General features: G+C 35.9%; 2 protein-coding genes and 1 long non-coding RNA gene across 3 annotated transcripts in view; 1 reads left to right on the forward strand and 2 right to left on the reverse strand.

Annotated features, from left to right (window-relative positions):
• Positions 1 to 10,895, forward strand: part of LOC116019857 (small subunit processome component 20 homolog) — a 21,871-nt gene extending 10,976 nt beyond the window's left edge. The window contains exons 20-32 of the mRNA XM_031260214.1: positions 68 to 493; positions 913 to 1,376; positions 1,758 to 1,894; positions 3,476 to 3,657; positions 3,772 to 4,128; positions 4,380 to 4,505; positions 4,788 to 4,853; positions 4,954 to 6,776; positions 6,867 to 7,146; positions 7,854 to 8,084; positions 8,748 to 9,251; positions 9,522 to 9,684; positions 10,449 to 10,895. Of these exons, the coding sequence (XP_031116074.1) occupies positions 68 to 493; positions 913 to 1,376; positions 1,758 to 1,894; positions 3,476 to 3,657; positions 3,772 to 4,128; positions 4,380 to 4,505; positions 4,788 to 4,853; positions 4,954 to 6,776; positions 6,867 to 7,146; positions 7,854 to 8,084; positions 8,748 to 9,251; positions 9,522 to 9,684; positions 10,449 to 10,705 (5,016 nt within the window). The 3' untranslated portion in view covers positions 10,706 to 10,895. The remainder of the gene's footprint in view (positions 1 to 67; positions 494 to 912; positions 1,377 to 1,757; positions 1,895 to 3,475; positions 3,658 to 3,771; positions 4,129 to 4,379; positions 4,506 to 4,787; positions 4,854 to 4,953; positions 6,777 to 6,866; positions 7,147 to 7,853; positions 8,085 to 8,747; positions 9,252 to 9,521; positions 9,685 to 10,448) is intronic.
• Positions 2,026 to 2,971, reverse strand: LOC116019858. Its single transcript, XR_004098773.1, has 3 exons — positions 2,803 to 2,971; positions 2,494 to 2,675; positions 2,026 to 2,379 (listed from the first exon to the last, which is right to left on the reverse strand). It is a non-coding gene; the product is annotated as an uncharacterized LOC116019858 (long non-coding RNA).
• A 6,184-nt stretch (positions 10,896 to 17,079) lies between the features above and the next one.
• Positions 17,080 to 18,172, reverse strand: LOC116020243 (serine/threonine-protein phosphatase 7 long form homolog). Its single transcript, XM_031260726.1, has 2 exons — positions 17,427 to 18,172; positions 17,080 to 17,170 (listed from the first exon to the last, which is right to left on the reverse strand). The coding sequence occupies exons 1-2, from the start codon at positions 18,170 to 18,172 to the stop codon at positions 17,080 to 17,082; spliced, it is 837 nt and encodes a 278-aa protein (XP_031116586.1).
• Positions 18,173 to 21,326: the final 3,154 nt, after the last annotated feature.

The raw sequence follows: 21,326 nt of genomic DNA on the forward strand, positions 1-21,326 counted from the left end.
TTTTTTTTTTTTTTTTTTTTTTTTTTTTTTTTTTTTTTTTTTTTTTTTTTCCCTTCTTATATGTTAGCATGCAAGTGTAAGTCATCGGAAGGCAATTCTTTGCTTTTTAGCTCAGCTTGATGTGGAAGAGCTGCCACTCTTCTTTTCCCTATTAGTAAAGCCTCTTGTAAGCAGAGATGCAGGTTTTGATGCAAACATTGAGTCACTCTGGACTAATCCTCAAGCCTTAAATGATGAATATAATTCATTTAATGTCTTTAAGCATTTTACTACAAATATCATCAGCAACATTTCCTGGAAGAAGAGATACAGCTTCCTGCACGTTATTGAGGATACTGTAGCTGTTTTTGATGAAGCACATATTAGCCCGTTTCTTAATCTGTTAATGGAATGCATTTCATATTTGTTGGAAAGCTGTGCATTGACTCTTGGCAACACAGATAGTAGTCTGATTCTTGCTAATTGTAGCAATGTCACTGAGAGCGAAACTGAGGTAATGCTCAATGCTGCTATCCCTTTATTCAACTGTAAATAGGGAAGTCTTAATTTACAGTGTTTGGTATTTCCATCACAAATATTCAAAGAGAAAGACACTTTGTGTGACAGTATTATGTAGGTGAGGAGTGCGATTACTTGACATTAGCTGCTTTGCTGATTTGTTCACCTGCCCTTAGTTTTATCAATTGTTATTAATGAACTGCTTTCAGATTAATATCCCTATTTTATCTTTCACATCTAAAACATTAGAATTTTAGATAGCCAAGTTCACCAATATCTGATTTATAAAAGTTACTGTTTGATTGCTTCTAGTGCGCCTCATTGCACTTCAATATATAATGACAATGATGGTTATTGAGCTAGGAAATTTAAGGTGTTAAAGATGAACTAATTGATATCTTGGTTTCTGTGCAGACACAAACAGCTATGAAGCAGTCAAAGGAGTTGAGATCTTTGTGCTTGAGGATCATATCATTTATTCTTAATAAATATGAAAATCATGATTTTAGTTCCAAATTTTGGGATTCCTTTTTTAAGTCAGTGAAACCATTAATTTCTGGTTTCAAGCAGGAAGGTGCCAGTAGTGAGAAACCAAGCTCATTATTTTCTTGCTTTCTTGCAATGAGTAGAAGCTACAAACTTGTACCATTGTTGTATAGAGAGAAGAACCTTGTTCCTGATATTTTTTCTATGTTATCCATCACAACAGCATCCAAAGCTATTGTTTGTTGTGTTCTTAAGTTCATTGAGAACCTTTTGACTCTGGATAATGAACAGTCTGGTGAAGATAACCCTATAAAGATGTTACTGCTTCCTCACCTTGATGTTCTTGTGTCCAGTTTGCATAATCTTTTTGTGAATGATGGGCCAGTAAAAAGGTATGGATTATACATTATAGGAACCCTTTTTAGATGACTGCCTCTCCTGATATATGATTTTCTTGGTGCTTTACGTTTACCTTGGTTGAGTGATACTATGTGTGTGTGTTTTGGGTAGACATAATTAGTTAATATTGGTGTATATATTTCCCCCAAACTTGTTTGTGTATGTAAGGCACACATACAGGTAACCATGATATAACACTGACAGGATATATCAGTTTGGTATATCCTTTTTAGTATAAAAATTTGAGTTTTCTTCATCCCACTCTTGGAAAAGGAGGAAAACGAACAATAGAATCATGATTACCTAGAGGATGCAAGTACCTTGAAGTGTTCAATTTGTTTGAACTCGGTTTAACTAACTCCTTACTGTACCAGGAAACTCGCCAAATATCCTGGAGAGAATGAGCTGAATGTTTTTAAGCTGTTATCCGTTTATGTAGAGGAACCTTTAGCAGCAAGGAAATTTGTTGATGTTTTGCTTCCACTTTTATCAAAGAAATCTCATGCTTGTGGTGAGAGACTCACTGAGTTCAAGTATTTCAGTTTTGATGTTATCTCTCTCTCTCTTTTTTTTTTTTTTTTTTTTTTTTTTTTTTTTTTTTTTTTTTTTTTTTTAGCTAAACTAACTACAAAATGAATACCTTTTGAGCTGCACCTTCTTTGTTCATTGCATTTCCCATGTGCTTTAAGAGAAAGTTGTTTATTATGTACATAACCCAGGATCCAGAACACCCTCGTTCAGGTTTCATTTCTTGTTCAAGAATTTGACCAGAATATTCAACAAATGATGACAACAATCTAAATGCACTCTGCCTGAGAATCAAATCTTCAGATGACAAGTCACGTATAGAATTTGACAAAATAATTAATGCATGTTCTTCTTCAACATTGTGGAAGAAATCTGCATTCAACTTTCCATAAGCAGAATAATAGTATCATAATCAAGATCACCCATCTCTGAAGCAGAGGTTGCATTCAGTTCACGAAGAAGTTTTGCCTGCATGAGGTGATTAAAGGGGGTTAGGTACACCAAAGAATTAACATCCTCAGGTGGGTCAAAGCACAAGTACTCAAAATAACACCAATAGGAAATTCCAAGGCGGAAATGTACCAAATTAAGTAATGATGAATCATTTCTGGCAAGAGCATCAAGAACATCACAAACAGAACCCCGGACATCAAGATCACCAGAAATGAGAAGTGGAGAAATCGATTTGAGAATCTTTTTAATGCTTTCATTCCCTAAAGGTCTTGCTATATTCTTGATGATCTGCAGTGTGTCCACACAAATATCTGCAACAGAAATATGCAAATGATAAGAGCAAATACAAACAAACAACAAAAAAAAAAAAAAAAAAAAAAAAAAGAGAGAGAGAGATAACATCAAAACTGAAATACTTGAACTCAGTGAGTCTCTCACCACAAGCATGAGATTTCTTTGATAAAAGTGGAAGCAAAACATCAACAAATTTCCTTGCTGCTAAAGGTTCCTCTACATAAACGGATAACAGCTTAAAAACATTCAGCTCATTCTCTCCAGGATATTTGGCGAGTTTCCTGGTACAGTAAGGAGTTAGTTAAACCGAGTTCAAACAAATTGAACACTTCAAGGTACTTGCATCCTCTAGGTAACCATGATATAACACTGACAGGATATATCAGTTTGGTATATCCTTTTTAGTATAAAAATTTGAGTTTTCTTCATCCCACTCTTGGAAAAGGAGGAAAACGAACAATAGAATCATGATTACCTAGAGGATGCAAGTACCTTGAAGTGTTCAATTTGTTTGAACTCGGTTTAACTAACTCCTTACTGTACCAGGAAACTCGCCAAATATCCTGGAGAGAATGAGCTGAATGTTTTTAAGCTGTTATCCGTTTATGTAGAGGAACCTTTAGCAGCAAGGAAATTTGTTGATGTTTTGCTTCCACTTTTATCAAAGAAATCTCATGCTTGTGGTGAGAGACTCACTGAGTTCAAGTATTTCAGTTTTGATGTTATCTCTTCTCTCTTTTTTTTTTTTTTTTTTTTTTTTTTTTTGTTTGTTTGTTTGTTTGTATTTGCTCTTATCATTTGCATATTTCTGTTGCAGATATTTGTGTGGACACACTGCAGATCATCAAGAATATAGCAAGACCTTTAGGGAATGAAAGCATTAAAAAGATTCTCAAATCGATTTCTCCACTTCTCATTTCTGGTGATCTTGATGTCCGGGGTTCTGTTTGTGATGTTCTTGATGCTCTTGCCAGAAATGATTCATCATTACTTAATTTGGTACATTTCCGCCTTGGAATTTCCTATTGGTGTTATTTTGAGTACTTGTGCTTTGACCCACCTGAGGATGTTAATTCTTTGGTGTACCTAACCCCCTTTAATCACCTCATGCAGGCAAAACTTCTTCGTGAACTGAATGCAACCTCTGCTTCAGAGATGGGTGATCTTGATTATGATACTATTATTTCTGCTTATGGAAAGTTGAATGCAGATTTCTTCCACAATGTTGAAGAAGAACATGCATTAATTATTTTGTCAAATTCTATACGTGACTTGTCATCTGAAGATTTGATTCTCAGGCAGAGTGCATTTAGATTGTTGTCATCATTTGTTGAATATTCTGGTCAAATTCTTGAACAAGAAATGAAACCTGAACGAGGGTGTTCTGGATCCTGGGTTATGTACATAATAAACAACTTTCTCTTAAAGCACATGGGAAATGCAATGAACAAAGAAGGTGCAGCTCAAAAGGTATTCATTTTGTAGTTTTAGCTCTAATTTTTAACTCTTCCATTTCTTTTTGTTGTTGTTGTTGTTGTTTTTTTTTTTTTTTTTTTTTTTCCCTCCCCATTGTGCATCCTATTTCTTAATCATGAGTACTTGCAGTGGTTAGAACTTGATGCTTACTTTTAAGAGAGTAATATTTAATACCTGCTAGTTAAGTGGGTGACCCTACTATCAGGAGTAATGGTTGTTTCTAATATTTTTGTGCTGGTTGTCAGCTATGGATTGGTCTACTGCGGGTGATGGTTTTGAAGCTTCACAAGATGGTGGAATTCAAAACATATACTGTTCTCTGCAGTGAAGATCCAGAACAGGATTTTTTTAACAACATCGTTCACTTACAGGTAGGACCTATATGTTTGTGATTGGATTTTGCATGTAATGTGTAAAATACAAGTGCTCTCTCTCTCTCTGGTATAAGTATCTTATTATTTAAAAAAAATGGAAAACAATTATTGTTTAATCTTTTAGATGTCAATATGAATATTGATGTTTTCCCCTGTTTTTCATAATCAGAAATGAAATCATTGTTCTCAGTCTGGTTTTTTTTTTATTTTTTGGGTGGAAGAACATATCATATGATTTGTTTAATGCTCCATCTCGTGTTGTGGTATTTGTTTCTGCAGAGGCACAGAAGGGCAAGGGCTCTATCTCGTTTTGGCAATGTTGTTAGTTCTGGGAGTTTCTCGGAGGTATTACCCATTTTATACAATTAAATGGTTTCAGTTTGCTTAAACATTTAATTTTCTCTCCTTGATTCTAATATTACATAATAAAACACTGTTATTGCAGGGTGTTATGAATAGAGTTTTTGTGCCACTCCTTTTCAATATGCTATTAGATTTACAAAATGGGAAGGGAGAAAATATTAGAAATGCATGTATAGAAGCTGTTGCATCAATATCTAAATGGATGGACTGGAATGCATACTATGGATTACTTGTCAGATGTTTCCGTGAGATGACTCTGAAACAAGACAAACAAAAAGTGTTAATGCGGCTTATCTGCACCATTCTAGACCAATTCCATTTTTCAGAAGCCAATTTTGTTCATGAAATTGAAGGTTCTATGGAGCATATGTCAGATCCAGACACTAGTAAAAAAATATCTGCAGTGTCAAGCACCTTTACTAGCAATGGTGACCTGTCTAAGATTCAGATTTGTCTCAAGAAAGACGTGCTTCCTAAGGTACAGAAATTTTTGATGTCTGATTCTGAAAATGTCAATGTAACTATCAGTTTAGTTGCCCTCAAGGTGCTGAAGTTACTTCCTCGTGACATCATGGAATTGCAACTTCCAAGCATTATACATCGTATTTCTAACTTCCTTAAGAATCGTTTAGAAAGTGTCCGAGATGAAGCTAGATCTGCCTTGGCAGCTTGCTTAAAAGAGCTTGGATTGGAATACTTGCAATTTATCATCAAAGTCTTGCGAGGCACTTTGAAAAGAGGATTTGAATTGCATGTTCTGGGATACACATTGAATTTTATATTGACAAAATTTCTTCAAAATCCCACTAGTCTAAATTTGGATTATTGTCTAGAAGATCTTCTTTTTGTTGCTGAAAGTGATATACTTGGCGATGTGTCAGAAGAGAAAGAGGTAGAGAAGATTGCTTCAAAAATGAAGGAGACTAAAAAGCAGAAGTCCTATGAGACCCTCAAGTTGATTGCCCAAAACATCACATTCAAAACCCATGCCTTAAAGCTTCTTTTGCCTGTTACTGTGCATCTACAGAAGCAGCTGACTCCAAAAGTGAAAACAAAATTGGAGAACATGTTGAATCATATATCTTCTGGTATACAATCCAATCCATCTGTGAATCAGAAAGAGCTCTTTGTGTTTGCATATGGTCTCATCAAGGATGGCTTAAAGGATGAACATTTTGGCCATGAAGACACACTCATCTCAGATGAAGGCAAACAAAATAAAGATGAATTGAAGGCTGAAAACACTAATTCAAATAGATTGATCAGTGTTGATCGGCGATATTCTTATCTGATTACAGAATTTGCTGTTGGGATACTGCAGAACTACCTAAGGAACATGGAGCTAGACAAAGGGGATGAGAAGTTGTTATCAATGTTAGACCCTTTTGTCAGGCTATTAGGTGATTGCTTGAGTTCAAAATATGAAAACATCATATTTGCAGCGCTTAAATCCCTATATTCAATAGTCAGGCTGCCTTTGCCAACCCTTGAAAATGAAGCTAACCGGATAAAGAATTCACTGTTGGATATTGCCCAAGGTTCAGTAAATGCCAGTACTCCATTGATGGAATCATGTATTAAATTGTTAACAGTGCTTCTGCAAAATACCAAAATGACACTTTCTGAAGCACAGCTTCAATCACTTATCCAATTCCCATTTTTTGTTGATCTTGAAAGAAATCCCTCATTTGTGGCTCTCTCTCTGCTGAAAGCTATAATAAAGAAAAAGTTGGTGGCTCCTGAAATCTATGATGTCGTAAAGGGTGTTGCAGAGTTGATGGTGACCAGTCAAGTTGAATCAATTCGCAGGAAGTGCAGTAAGATTTTTCTACAGTTCTTAGATTGCTATCCAATTTCGGTGAAACGCTTTCAGCAACATCTTGATTCCTTACTTGCAAACCTGAGGCAAGAATCATGACTTACACTTACTACTTTCACGTTTTGCATGTTTCTTTCTACCTATTGGTTGTTTAATATGAGCTTAATTCTTAACAGATATGAACATTCAACTGGTAGAGAAGCTGTTCTTGAAATGCTTCGTGCTATCATAGTGAAAATTCCAGACAGAATACAAGAGCAGTCTCAGACTATTTTTATGCATTTGGTAATATGCTTAGCTAATGACCAAGATAACAAAGTCAGGTCTATGGCTGGTGTTGCCATAAAGCTACTTGCAGAGAACATGAAGAAATTTGGGTCACTTACGTCTATTATTGAATATAGTTTTTCTTGGTATAGGGGTGAGAAACAGCACTTATGGAGTTCTGCAGCACAGGTAAAGACATGTAGCTCTGCCCTTTCTGTTACTTTGTTGTAGCATTTTGTGCATAGGTGTTCTATAGATATTGCATATTTTTGTTGTGTTTGTATTCTGATCATAGTTCCCATTATTGTTTACACCATGTCCTTGCTGTGTTGTCTTTATAACTTAATAACAATAAAGCTCTCAATGTTGTATCTGAGGAGTTCAACACCAGTTTCATCTATATGAAAATCAGATTCATTTTCACTGCTGTCGCGTAGTATTCTCATCTTTTTATTTTTTATTTTTTATTTTTTACTATCAGAGCATCCATGACAAATTTAATGTATGGGAAACATGTGCTGTTTAATATGGAACTTGGCCTGGTTTCGTGTCACCTTATTGTCTTGTGATAACTGACAATTGGTAGTTTAGTATTATGTATTGTCGAACTAAGTTCTTTGAATCTCACGTTAGTCTGCTGTTTCTCCTGGTTCAGTTCTGTAATATGCTTTGCATTTCACTTGATGGTGGATATAGCTATTTCCTGTGATTGAGAGATATCAGTGGAGTTGTTTTAATTTTATCACAATTAGTTGTTTTAATTTTATCACAATTAAAAAAGACCCAATAGAAAAAGGAAATCCTGTTGGATTTGTGATGGAGGTGTCTCCACCTTTTGTTTGCTTTTAAGCCATAGGTATTTACTTATTGCAAGCCTTCATTATTTTGCTTTTCAGGTTTTGGGATTATTGGTGGAAGTGATGGGTAACAGTTTTCAGGAGTATGTTGCTGATGCTTTATCTGTTACGAAAAAAATCTTGCAATCTGCTCACGCTGCTCTTGCGAATAGACAACTGGGCTTATCTGATGAAGTAGTTCCCCTCTGGAAGGAAGTATACTATTCATTGGTTCTATTAGAGAAGATTCATAATCAATTTACTGCATTGTGCTTCACAAAGGAGCTTGAGGTATCAAAATGCTCTTTCCTTTTACCTGTTGATACAGCAATGAAAAAGGACATGCTGGTGTGAACTTATTTGTTTGCATGTTTCTATAAATTTTTGTTCATTGTGGGTAGATATAAGTACAGAGTTCATTACCCCATACTGTGCAGGAAGTTTGGGAGAAACAAGAAACCATTTTGGTCCATCTTTAACTTTTTACTGGTTTATCATGAGTTACTGATTTCTTTCAAATTGAATGACTGCCTTAAATAGTACTTATTGGCAAACATGAAAAGGTCTAATAAAGTTTATTACGTCAAATTTTCTGTTGTATGTTTTTAAGACACCCTAATAATCTTAAGCAGCACGATTGTGTACAACTTTGTTTTTATGCATGTTTACATATATGTATTGAGTGGAATGCTATTTGTTCTTCGATATATTTACTTGTCAATCAACACCTGAAATAACTTTGCTGCCAGCATTCAATTTTATTTTAGGTTTTATTAGAGGGTGTTAGCAATTTTATTCTAGGTTTTTTAAGGCTTCATTAGGCTCCTCTAAGCTGTCTACCCATTCAATCTCTATATGAATCATGCTAGTCTCTTTTAACTGTTTAATCTCCTGGTGCATTTTCCTCTTTTGAATTTAATACTTTGTTTTTTTTTTTTTCCTGAACTGTCATAGGATTTGTGGGAAACAATCTGTGATTTCCTCTTATATCCACACATGTGGGTGCGCAGCATATCGGTCCGCCTTATAGATTTGTACTTTGCCAGAGTGACCAAGGCTTGCAATGAAAACCAGGCGCTGCTGCGGTCATTCTTCTTAATGGAGCCAAGTAGACTGTTCCGAATTGCCGTTTCCCTCATTTGCCAACTGAACGTACAGCTGGTCAAAGATGCTGACGAGGCCCTAATCACACAAAACCTTGTGTTTGCAATTTGTGGTATACAGGCATTACTAGTACATGGTAGTGGTCATTCTGCCTTTGGCCCTGAGGAGCAAAGCCGCTTCCTGAAAGCTTTTAATTTGCTTGATCCAAAGAAGGGAAGAAACATCTTTACAGCTTTCAGCTCTTATCACGGTGCTCAGGGCAATGAACAGCAAACCGAGCACCAAGGCTCTATGATCGTCTCCTGTCTGCTTAAGAGAATGGGGAAGATTCCTATTCAGATGGAGGCATTGCAGGTTGGTAAAATATGTAACATTAAGAATTACGCAATTCTGCTACTGAAAATGCCTGCCTTTTAAGGCAGCAATATACTTTTCTCTTTATTTATCCGGGAAAATAACTTTCATTACTTTTCATGGTTTTAGTAGTGTTTAAAAACAATTTATTACTATTCTTTAAAGAACATCTTTATCCCCATCCAATTATTTTTCATTTACTATCTTTTGCTATCTTAGTGATCAAATAAATGTGTTTTTTTTTTAATGATCATTTATTAATATGTGCAGACAAGAATCGTCTTCAACTGTTTCAAATCAATTTCTATCAAACTTCTTGACCAATCAAGAGTATTATCGTCTGAAGATGAGGTTGAGAGCCAGAGCTATGCTTATCAAATCCTACTGCCTCTATACAAAGTTTGTGAAGGACAAGCCGGGAAAGTAATTTCAGGTGAATCTTCTATACTTGACTCTCTGTGGGGGTGGTTGGATACTTGTTCAAGTTTTGGTTTCTAGCAAAATTGGGTTCGGCATGTTGTTCCTCTGGAGAAGGCTGAAAACCCCCATCAAAACTATGATAAAATAACCTTTTGACTATTGAATGGTCCATAAGTCCATTCTGGGAGGAGTTTTTATTCCGCTGAATAAATGAACCATGCCTTATTTTTAGTGACGAAAATACCCCCATCAAAACTATGATAAACAACCTTTTGACTGTTATATGCATCTCAATCTTACTATTATAAGGCCCCTAGGTGGTTCAAATCAATTGACACTTGACTCCACTTCTGTGTTCAGCTAATACTATGCTCTCAGCCATCAAAGATCCTCCATCCCCTCCCTCACATAAGCCATTGTTGAATGTATTGCTTTGTGTGCCCCAACAAACCCCCCTCCCCAAGCAATGCCTAGCCCCACCGCTTTTTTCTTACCGTAGACTCTCCTCTAATCTCCCCCACCAGTTGCTAACTAATGTGCTATTGCGGGCCTCTAGCACAAGTTCTGAAGTTCCAGAATTCGAGAACTGAACTACTTCATGTGGGGTGTCTTAGATTCTTGAATGATTATTAGAGCAGAACGTAAAACTAACTTTCATTTGCTGGCCTGGCCTGCCTTTTCAGTGGTTGATGAATATCATATTTCTAATATTGTTGAGTTTCTCCCCTTGAATATATTATACATACTGATGCAGTTCCACTTTATTATACTCTTCAGATGATGTGAAACAATTAGCGCAGGAAGTTTGTGATAGCATAAGAGACGTGTTGGGAATGCAGAGTTTTGTTCAAGTTTACAGCCAAATAAGGAAAAACCTGAAAGCAAAGAGAGATAAAAGGAAACAGGAAGAAAAGCTCATGGCTGTTGTAAATCCAATGCGAAATGCCAAGAGGAAGTTAAGAATTGCAGCTAAGCATAAAGCTAATAAGAAGAGGAAAATAATGTCAATGAAGATGACGAGATGGATGCAATAGACTTAGAGGCTAGCTGCCATTTTTGTTCTATATATGGCGGTGTTTGCTACAAATTGGAGACTAGACTAGACTAGAGTCTAGCCGCCATTTTTGTTGTATATATGGCGGTGTTTGCTACAAATTGGAGCACACCATATCAACTCCAACACTAATGCTTTTATATAAATCTCACGATCAAATTTTATTTTTATTTCTTTTCATATATCCTCAGTATCCTATCAATAAAAAAATAAAAATAAAAGAAAAAGCTTTTTACTAAGAAATAAAAGAACCCTTCATTGTCAATTTATACACAGACAGGCACAACTGGGGCTCTAACATGTTTGGTTAAAGTTTGTGTATGTATATAATTGTTAGGAATAAATTGTACTCCCTCTATCTCATTTTATGTGTCTGGGTTAATGAGATTTGACTGAAGTTATTTTTAATTTAAATTTTAATAATATTAAGTTTAGTAGTAAATTTATATATTTAGAAGAATCATTAACTCAACGGAGAGGCAATTTGACATGGTTTCCCAAACAGGAGCGGATTGTGGTGGGATTCCATCCAGGGAAAAGATACTAAGGCTTAGGCTTGTTTGGCAGTCTTCTTTATGCAAAACAAGCCTAAACATTAGGCTTTTTCTTTGTTATTTTTTTTTAAAAAAAACAAAATACGACAAAATACAATGAACAAAATAAACATGTGTGTAGGTGTTTAAAAAATTTATTTATGATAGTAATGTTTAAAAATAATTGTGTATAATTAGTAAAAAAATTTATGATTTGATTTCTTAAAGTATTCATTAGGTAATGATTAAACTAATTATGTATGATATAATTATATTAATGATTAGTAATAATTGTCTATAGTTAATAAATATATTTATGATTTGTTAATGAATAAAAAGTATAAATTGACATATAATAAGGTAATATATAAAGTCGTTAAAATTTATTATTAAATATTTATGTAGTTAATTTCACCAGAATAAATTTTGTTTGGTTAGTATGAATATCTAATTTTTGGTACTGATAAAAAGTTATAGGGTTCAAATATTTAGTGTAGTTCTGTCATCTAGTAAATACTAAAGAGAACAAATTTTAAAAGAAAAAAAATGAGTTATTTTTTGAATACAAACTGCAAATTTGTGATACAATGTTTGCAAGTAAATAAGAAATGAACCCTACGAGTGATAATTTAACGCTGGGCACTGGTTTGAAACATGAGTTCGTGTCCGACAATAATTATATCTTCGCGTTGCTGTCGTATTCCCAAAGTCCATTTCATTTTGAAAGCAACGAGTTCGTCGTTGGCTTGGACGTGAATTTCGTCTAGCGGAAGACGGTGGAAGTAGAATGTGCTCACTCCTCTGAATTTCATTGCATGGTGGAAAGAAATCAGCTGCATAACTCGCCATATAATGTTCCATGGAGAAAACATTTGGCACAAACGAGTCATACGTAATTTTTTTAAAGTGGCATGCTGCAATGATGTGTGCACAAGGTAAGGAGGTGTTGACGTTCCACTTTCCACAATCGCAGCTAGAGTTGTTCAAACAAATTTTATGAAAGCGCAGGGGACGTTGTGTGTCATGCCGTCTTTCATGAGCAACCCCGTACAATCTCGTTGAGTCATTATACCTCTCAATGGTTGCATTGGATGCCTGTTGCTCTCGTTGTGCCAACTCGTCAAAAACTTTCTTGGGCCAACACAACCCTGCTTCCCGCATCCTTTGGCCAGCTGTTCTCCTATCGGCGAACATTACCCTTATTTTATGGAAAGTGAGTCTTGCAAGCACAGCCACTGGCAACATACAACAACCCTTAAGAGAATTGTTAAACGATTCGAATGAATTGGTTGTCATAATGCCATATCGGTGACCACCATCGTGAGACAACACCCATTTTTCAGCGTCAATACTTGCTAGATAATTGTACGTTGCAGGCCATTCAGCTCTTATTCTCTCCATTTTGTTCCCAAATTCTCGGCGTGTGGTTGCAGTACAAGCTTCCCAGATTAATGCTTGCAGTCTCCTATTCCTATTCCGGGTCATGACATTACTCTGGATGTGTCTAAGACAATATCGACGTTGGACTCGTGGTGGATGTAATGCAGACAAATCCCTGAACGCCGCATCGATCCCAGCATGCCTATCCGAAATGATACACACCGACTCATGATCGGGGAAGACATGTGTAGCGAGTAGTGTCATGAACCAAGTCTAGCTGGCTGCATTTTTGGAGTCAACAATTGAATATGTGAGTGGAAAGATTTCTCGATTAGCGTTCATCCCGACCGCTAAAAGAATGTGACATTTGTATTTTCCATATAGATGTGTTCCATCCACTGAAATAACCGGGAAGCAAAATCGGAATTCGTCTATGGCGGGCTTAAAAGCCCAAAAAGCATACAAGAAATCGCAGTACGGTGCCCCTTGGTTGGACTCCGTGTATTCAATTTCTACCACCATGCCTGGGTTTGTTGTTTGCACTGACTGCAAGAAAATGGGCAGCTCGTTGTAGGAATCTCCAAATTTGCCGTACTCTTGTTCAATGCATTTTTGACGAGCGTACCAAGCCTTTCGATACGTCACGTCTAATCCGTACTCATTTTACCAAGCCTTTCGATACGTCACGTCTAATCCGTACTCATTTTTCCAAGCCTTTCGATACGTCACGTCTAATCCGTACTCATTTTTCACATCCTTTCGATACGTCACGTCTAATCCGTACTCATTTTTCACATCACTTTGTATGTGTTTAACTTTATAGTGCGGATCGTCACGGATCTTATGTGTGACAAGAGCGGCGATAAGTTTGCTTCTGCACATTTTGTCGACTCCCCCGTCATTGAAATCATGTCTGCATACATGGGTATTAGTCAATTTTTTGATCTGCCATTTCCCTATGGGCCCTTTCAGTTTACTTGCAGACAACATCCAATAACACGGGTTTTCTTTCGACACGAAGTTCGCACACTCCGCACGCCAAGAGGTGCTTTTTTTGTAGGAAGACTGGAATTTTTTCCTTTCACGGATGTGAAAAATGGAAACAGCTTCATGTAATTCCTCGAAGTCTGAGAAAACCATTCCGATCTGAAACACCCCAGATTCAACATCGTAAGATGGCATTGTGTAGTCGTCATCTTCTTCAAACCCGGTATTAAATGATACCGGGGCATGAAAAAACGGGATTTCTGAATCAGCCACCCTCTTTCCCTGGCTTGGTTGTGCATCCTCCTGTCTGACTTGTTGAAATAAATCAAACGGGAATGAAAATTGATTCATGTTGTCGTGATTTGTAGCTCCTTCATCTAAACTGTCTGAGGTGCCTGAAACTAGCTCTTCAGATGAGCTACTCTCTGATGAACCAATTTGCTCGGAGCTTTCTAGTAAGAATGTCTGACTAGGAAGTTGTTCTGTATGAATGGTTAGGCTCTCCAAGGGATTGTCATGGCGAAAGAATTCGACATACGGTTCGTATGCACCAAAATCTGTAGAGGATGATTCATTCCCGGCTAACAAAGCAGTGAATGTGTTTTGCGAGGGTGAAGGGTTGTGAAGCTCTTGCGTAACATAAACGTGTAGCTCACCAAGATTATTTGTTTGGAATACATAGTATTCCCACTCTGCATCATTGGTTGTACGATATGCCATTTGCATGACACCCATTGAGCTATCGATTAGGAGTCGGGCAATAATTTGTAATATGCAATCCGAACTTACTCCCATTGTATTCCGGATCAGATTGACTACATAAGGTAATCCGGAATTGACATGAATAGTAATGACCAACTGGGGCGGTATTGTGTAGTAAAGTTGAGGTGGTGTTGAATATTGACAAATTTCACCACCCCAAAAAATGAACAATTGACAATTGTTATCTGAAACATTGCCATATTGTGTGACAAGATTGTAGTAGGGGATGACTTACAAGGAAGAATTACAAAATTCGGAGTATGTTCTTTGTTTTGGAGACATTATGAGTTGGTGTTGCATGATATATATAAACAAGAGTTACGAGCTTAAAAACACGAAGTAGTAAAAAAAAAGTATTGAAAACGTGCTGGTTGATTAGGGAAAAAAGTACTGAAAAAGCCAAAATGTTAGGCTTGTTCAAAGTACTGAAAAAGCCAAAATGTTAGGCTTGTACTGAAAAACCCTAAACCCTACCCAAGTCTAACCTTTAGGCTTATTTTCATTATTTTTCCCACCTTGTTGTTAGTATTTTTTATGTTAGTGTTATGAATAGTCATACTTATCCAACAATAACAAAAACACAAAAACACTTTGGAAAAGAATCCAACAATAACACAATAGTGCATGTCGAACGATTCGTTCATATTTCAAATCATATATTTAATGCGTTAAGTTCACCATACACATTGTCCTGAATGAAATATTTAACTGACCAAGGATAAATATTTTCAACTTGACATTGACCAAGAACCATGAGTCATACAACATTATCCTCCATTGTGAATAAAACAACATCATCTGTTGTATTAATGTTAAAATGCGTTGTTATTTCCTCCCACTGTTCTGCGAAAAAAGTTGTGTCAAAGTAGACCTCCAGCTTTCGAGTTCCAACTAGTATTTTCAGCGTCTAATCAGAAAATGCATCTGAATCTCTAAGGAATTTAGACAATTTATCCCTCTAGACAAACGTAAGAAGGTAATTAATAAGTAAATAATTGTTAGATGATCGATGTAGAGGTAAAATATTAAAATTGAATATTGTTCATCACCACAAGAGGTCTTGAGAAATCAGTATAGAATGAACGACATCTTTGCACATCAAGTGAATATGCTTGGGCAGAGCAGACTTTGCCTTAACACGTATTCAGTCTAATGCATAAAAAGAGTAATTACTTGTTTTGGTAATATGTAACAATAAATTTGTTACAAAGAGGCGACAAATTATAGTATGTAGTTACCTGTTTGATGTGGGTATGGGCGAGAAGGAAGTTGGTTTGTAATACGACGGCAGGGGTACGTTATTAACGTGCCAAATACGTCATAGAAGAAGGTTTCAAAAGTGAAGAAACCCGTATGTCTGAAAAGCACCCTGTCTGCACGGTTCAACGAATTCACAATAATGAATTCAGCAACTCCTGTAGTGAAGTGCATGTTTTCAACTAAAACTTCTATTGCGAACCACGGATCATGTTTCAAAATGGTAGTTGTTGTGAAGTGCTGCATTAGATGTCGATACATGCATTGTGGAATTTTCTAAAATATATATAGTTAGAAACCCAGTTGCATTATAAAAAATAAAAGATTGAAGTAAAATTCATAAAATTACCATTGTCACACGCGATGTAATTGTAATAGAAAACCATACAATAGTGCATCTAGTAATATCTGACAAATGTTTTTTATCATTACAAGCTACACCATAGAAAAATATAGTTACAAATTCACATTTAAAATAATACCCAAAATATAAAATTCAAAAATAAAAAATTCAAAAATATAAAATTACTTACGCGATGGAAGGAGCAATGTTTGTAAGCCGCATTGTAGGGTGTCATACGTATATTGCTCAACATCTTGAAAATTTTGAAAAGTCATTGGATCCGACACATTTAGTCCTAACATGTTCATATATTTTACCCATGATGGAGGCGCAAAACAAATATATTCATCTCGCGAAGTACGCTCTACAATTGCATACAATAATTTCCTTCCGCTTATTGTATGTGCGAAATAACGTTTGTTGTGGTTATAACGTTGTCGGTTAAGACATGAGACCTTCGAAAACTCTACAAATATATCCATGAGTGTTTACGTTACTGAATCAATGTAATATTGAAATGATAATTCGGCTATTCGTGCAATTTAAATAGCGTGCGGGAAAATTTCAATTTCACGGGTGAGGAAATTGTCTTTTCAATATTGCTTTGAAGTCATGTCCTATTGTTCAGATGAAAGACTTCAATTTCACTAGTGAGGGAATTGTCATTTCAAAACTCAGAAAAAACATAAAACTTAGGCTTTTTCAGTGAAAAAGCTTGATAGTTAGGCTTTTTCAGGCTTAACTCAATTCCACAACACAAGAATTGTCATTTCAAACGTGCTTTGAAGTCCTATTGTTCAGATGAATTCAATTCAATTTCACTAGTGGGGGAATTGTCATTTCAAAACTCAGAAAAAGCCTAAAACGTGAAAAAGCTTGATAGTTAGGCTTTTTCAGTGAAAAAGCTTGATAGTTAGGCTTTTTCATGCTTAACTCAATTCCACAACTCAAGAATTGTTATTTCAAACGTGCTTTGAAGTCCTATTGTTCAGATGAATTCAATTCAATTTTACTAGTGAAGGAATTGTCATTTCAAAACTCAAAAAAAGCCTAAAACTTGAGGATAGTAGTACTCAATGATATAAAAATAGATCAAAGGCACTCGAGCTGTCCAAATCGCTTGGCCGGCCGTGCAATAGTCAGGCAATTGAGGAAATAATGCATTGTAAGGCTCGAAGACAAACTGCGAAAGACGTAAAAAAATGTTATGATTACCAAAAAATATGATTATATAAATGAGCATAGTAACGCCAACATTAAACGAACGTACCATTTGTCGGTTAACGCGATCCAATTGGTCGCGATATGCCCGAATCACGTGATGAGGCACATTGCCCCAAAAAGTGCACATACCCACCTACATTTGCAACAACAACTCATGACTACTTCGACACAAAGTGAATTCAATACGTTTTAAAAAAATAACTATTACAACTTACCTGGCACCAACTGGCAAATCACAAATATTTAATTCTGCTATAACGCCCTCTGGCCTGAGCATAGGAAGCCTCTCCCATGCCCAAAGTTGCAGCAGTAGCATATAACCACCGACAACCGAAGTATGGTGGTCAGCTCCTTTGCACAACCCCCTATAAAGATAGGCTAACACAGCTGATCCCCAATTGTACTGGCCACAAACCTCAAAATCCTCAATGAAAGGCAATAAGGCCAAATTTACCACCAGATTTGTTGATTCGGGGAAAAGAAGTCCTCCTAACAAATGCATCAATTGTAACCGCGTAGCAACTTGCACCTCATCATCTGTGCTATCCGCGGTTAGTTCTGGAACGGGTGGAATTGCAGTCGAATTAATTTTCGACTGCTTCAAAAATCGATCAAGGGGAGTAAATCCCAACAAACGACTACACAATTCCTTCCATTGTTCAATAGGACACTTGACACGTCCAGTAACAGCTAGGCCATCCACCTTAAGCTCAAGTAACACTTCAACATCTTGAAGTGTTATACCTACCTCCCCAAACGGTAGGTGAAAGGCGTGAACCTTAGGCCGCCACCGCTCAATCAAAGCAGCGATTAATGAATGGTCCAACCTTATATCTCTAAGATGAGATACCCCGTAGAACCCAGCAATACGCAAGTAATTAATCATTCTTTCATCGCTGGGCATAACTGTTTGGCCATCGTATCGGCACGGTTTAATACGTGCATTAAAATCTAGATCCATCCATATGGACATAGACCGATGCCTATGCTGAAATGTTAGCACCGACGGATCTATCGGGCCCGGATGTAATTGCCTTCATGCAGCCATAACTGTAAAAGATAATAAAAATATTCATTACTATTTGAAATAAAATATTCTACTTCAAAAATACATTCAAATCAATCATGTGACTCTAAATTTAATTCATTTATTCTAATTAATAAATTAGAAATTAATCTTGTTAATTTAAAACACAAAATATTCTTGAACAAGCATAAGTAATAGGCTTGTTCAATGAATAAGCCTTATTTATTTTTAACATTATTAAAATACGCTTGTTACATGCTGCATTAGAATTTGACATTAAGAATAAGTAATACGCAAGTAATACTAATGTTACATGCTGCATTAGAATTTGACATTATTTAGTTCTTCATTTTAATAAAGTATAATTAAAATATTCTAATCATTAAATACATAACTAATTAAAATAAAATATTCTATAATTAAAATCATAATTATTCAAATTATTATATTCAAATTATAATACTCTAATTATTAAATAAATAACTATTTAAATTAAAATATTGTATAATTAAAATCTTAATTATTATTCTACTCAATTATTATTGTTTAATTACTATTCAATCATTCTAATTTAGAATTTGACAAATTACTCCGTATTAAATAAATAAACAAGTAACAACAAAGGGATCCCTCCACCCTCCCCATACTTTTTCAACCCTCTTTACTTTTTCTGATTCAGAAACACAGGTCCGAAGCTTTTCTAGTAACTCTTGCCCTCATGAGGCAGGGAACTATGTTAATGTAGTTTACTTCCATTTTATCCATCTCATATAAATATGTAATCAGATACGCATGCATTTCAGAGAAGACCAAATGACATTTGCAACTTTTTAGTTGAAATACAGTACATGCTAGTTGAAACTTTAATTATTATTATACTTATTTATTATTATTATAAATAACTAATTAAATTAAAAATTGTTTAATTACATTTAAATCATTCATTATACTTATTTATTTATTTTATTATATTCATATTAAAATGATGCACGTAGATTTTTTAATACTTTAATAAATTCCCTGATTAAATCTCAGGGTCAAGGTTGACTTCAAGTACAGTTCTTTTACTTAGAGCCTGAGTTTGGGCATGCACTGTATTTAGGTTATCCAGCTCAGATTATGAACCAGACACCAAACTGCTTTACTCGGGCTGCTATACCCATAACAGTACAGGACTTCATGATTTACAAGTGCAACAAAACACACAGAACCAATTTACAAGTATCTCAAACTCATCAACAACTACAGCCACTACCTATCAGTAAACTTGACACTAATCTTCATGGTCACATGATCCACAAAGTCATCTAAGCAAAATTCAATGTACACATGTAAAATAAATAAATAAAAATAAAAATGTATCAGTTCTTACCGGCTTCTCTAGATAACCCCGCCGTTCGTCTCAAGCCCACACAAGATTCACACTAATAGTCAAACAATATTTGAAAATTTGGGACCACAAGCAAAAAGGATGAAAGGGACTCAAGAAGGACCACAAAATTTGCAGAAAAAAAAAAAAGCTTTGAAAGTGAGTGGGTGAAGAGAATCGGAAGATTGGAGATTTGGAGAAGGAAGTGGGGTAGAGAGGGGAGTGGTTGGAGTATTAAAAGGAATTAAGGAAAGTATTGTTTTAAATTAAATACGGTAGGTGTACAGTTCACACCTACCATATTTAATGACACTGTTTTAAAAAATATATATAAAAAGCCTAATCCCCAGGTTTTTTACACAGGAGAAGAAGCCTTTTCCAAAGTCTCTTTTCCTGATTTTGTAAGCTATTCAGTTCCGTCACTATTTAGGAAACCACTTTCCATTGCCTCTTGACCGGCGAATGAACCCTATTTAGAAACTATACTAAAAGTACTATTAAACACAAAAAATCAAATTTAAAAATAAAAAAATAAAGAAAAAAGTGTTGGTATGACTAATGAATAGTAAATAAGCCAGATAAAATGGGACAGATTGAGTAATAGTTTTAATGAGCCAAATTGTAATTTTAGAAATCCTTAATTTTATTTTTAAGGTATAGCTATTTGACTTGGAAGTCAAAATTGTGACTTTGAATGGTACGAATTCTTGTAAAATAGAATTCACCATGATACTTGTAAATCATTTGTTTCCATTATAACACTTGTAATCAAGGGGAGGAATAGAGAAGCCCAAATATTTTTATAAGAAGGCACAAGTTCGAAACCCAAGCTAAGCAATTTTATTTTTAAGCTTAAGCTTGAGGTAGAGCGGAAGTTTGGCAGTCGTCAAACCTGCTAAGATCAAAGAGAAGATGTCTCGACAACATGCTGTCCATATTGAAAAATTATCTCGTGCTTTGAAAATATTTAAGAAGATTTTTCAAAGAAGGATCTCTAGGCAATATAAACAAAGGTTTATATCGATCAGAGAACTTGCTCTGATACCAATTGTTGGTCCCAAGGGGATGGGGTACAAGTCTAGAGGGGGGGGGGTGAATAGACTTGTATAAGATTTTGCAAATCTTTTCGACCTCTCGTGTGTATTGAACTTAGGATGTTTAGGTCGATACCTCACGAGGTGAAGACAAAGTTTTATGCGCAGCGGAAATATTATCCCCTTTTTGGTTAGCACGAGTTTGGGTTAGTTCGAGAGGTGTGATTATATGCAGTGCAATCGAGAAGTTAGCGAGAGATAAAAACAGAAAGTAAATGCAAGAGAGATTTTTAAGTGGTTCGGCCAACCCGCCTACTTCCACTCTTCTTCCAGAAACTCCCTGGAAGGATTGCACTAAAAACTTCCCTTTTTTAGTACAATAACGAGCGCTTGAGCTTTGATCACAAGCCCGCCTCAAGCCTCAGGTTTTTCCCCGCTTCCAGTTACTCCACCTCTCGAGCACTTGACCTTTGATCACCAAGCCCGCGTCAAGCCTCAGGTTTCTTTCGCTCGACAGCAGCCAGGTTACTCCGCCTCTCCTCAGGTTTTCTCCCCGCTTCCAGTTACTCCACCTCTCGAGCCTTGACCTTTGATCACCAAGCCCGCTCAAGCCTCAGGTTTCTTTCGCTCGGACAGCAGCCAGGATACTCCACCTCCCTTGCTTAATCCAAAGCAAGACGTTTTG

Source organism: Ipomoea triloba, chromosome 5 (assembly GCF_003576645.1).
Source record: "Ipomoea triloba cultivar NCNSP0323 chromosome 5, ASM357664v1".
NCBI classification, from domain to species: domain Eukaryota; kingdom Viridiplantae; phylum Streptophyta; class Magnoliopsida; order Solanales; family Convolvulaceae; genus Ipomoea; species Ipomoea triloba.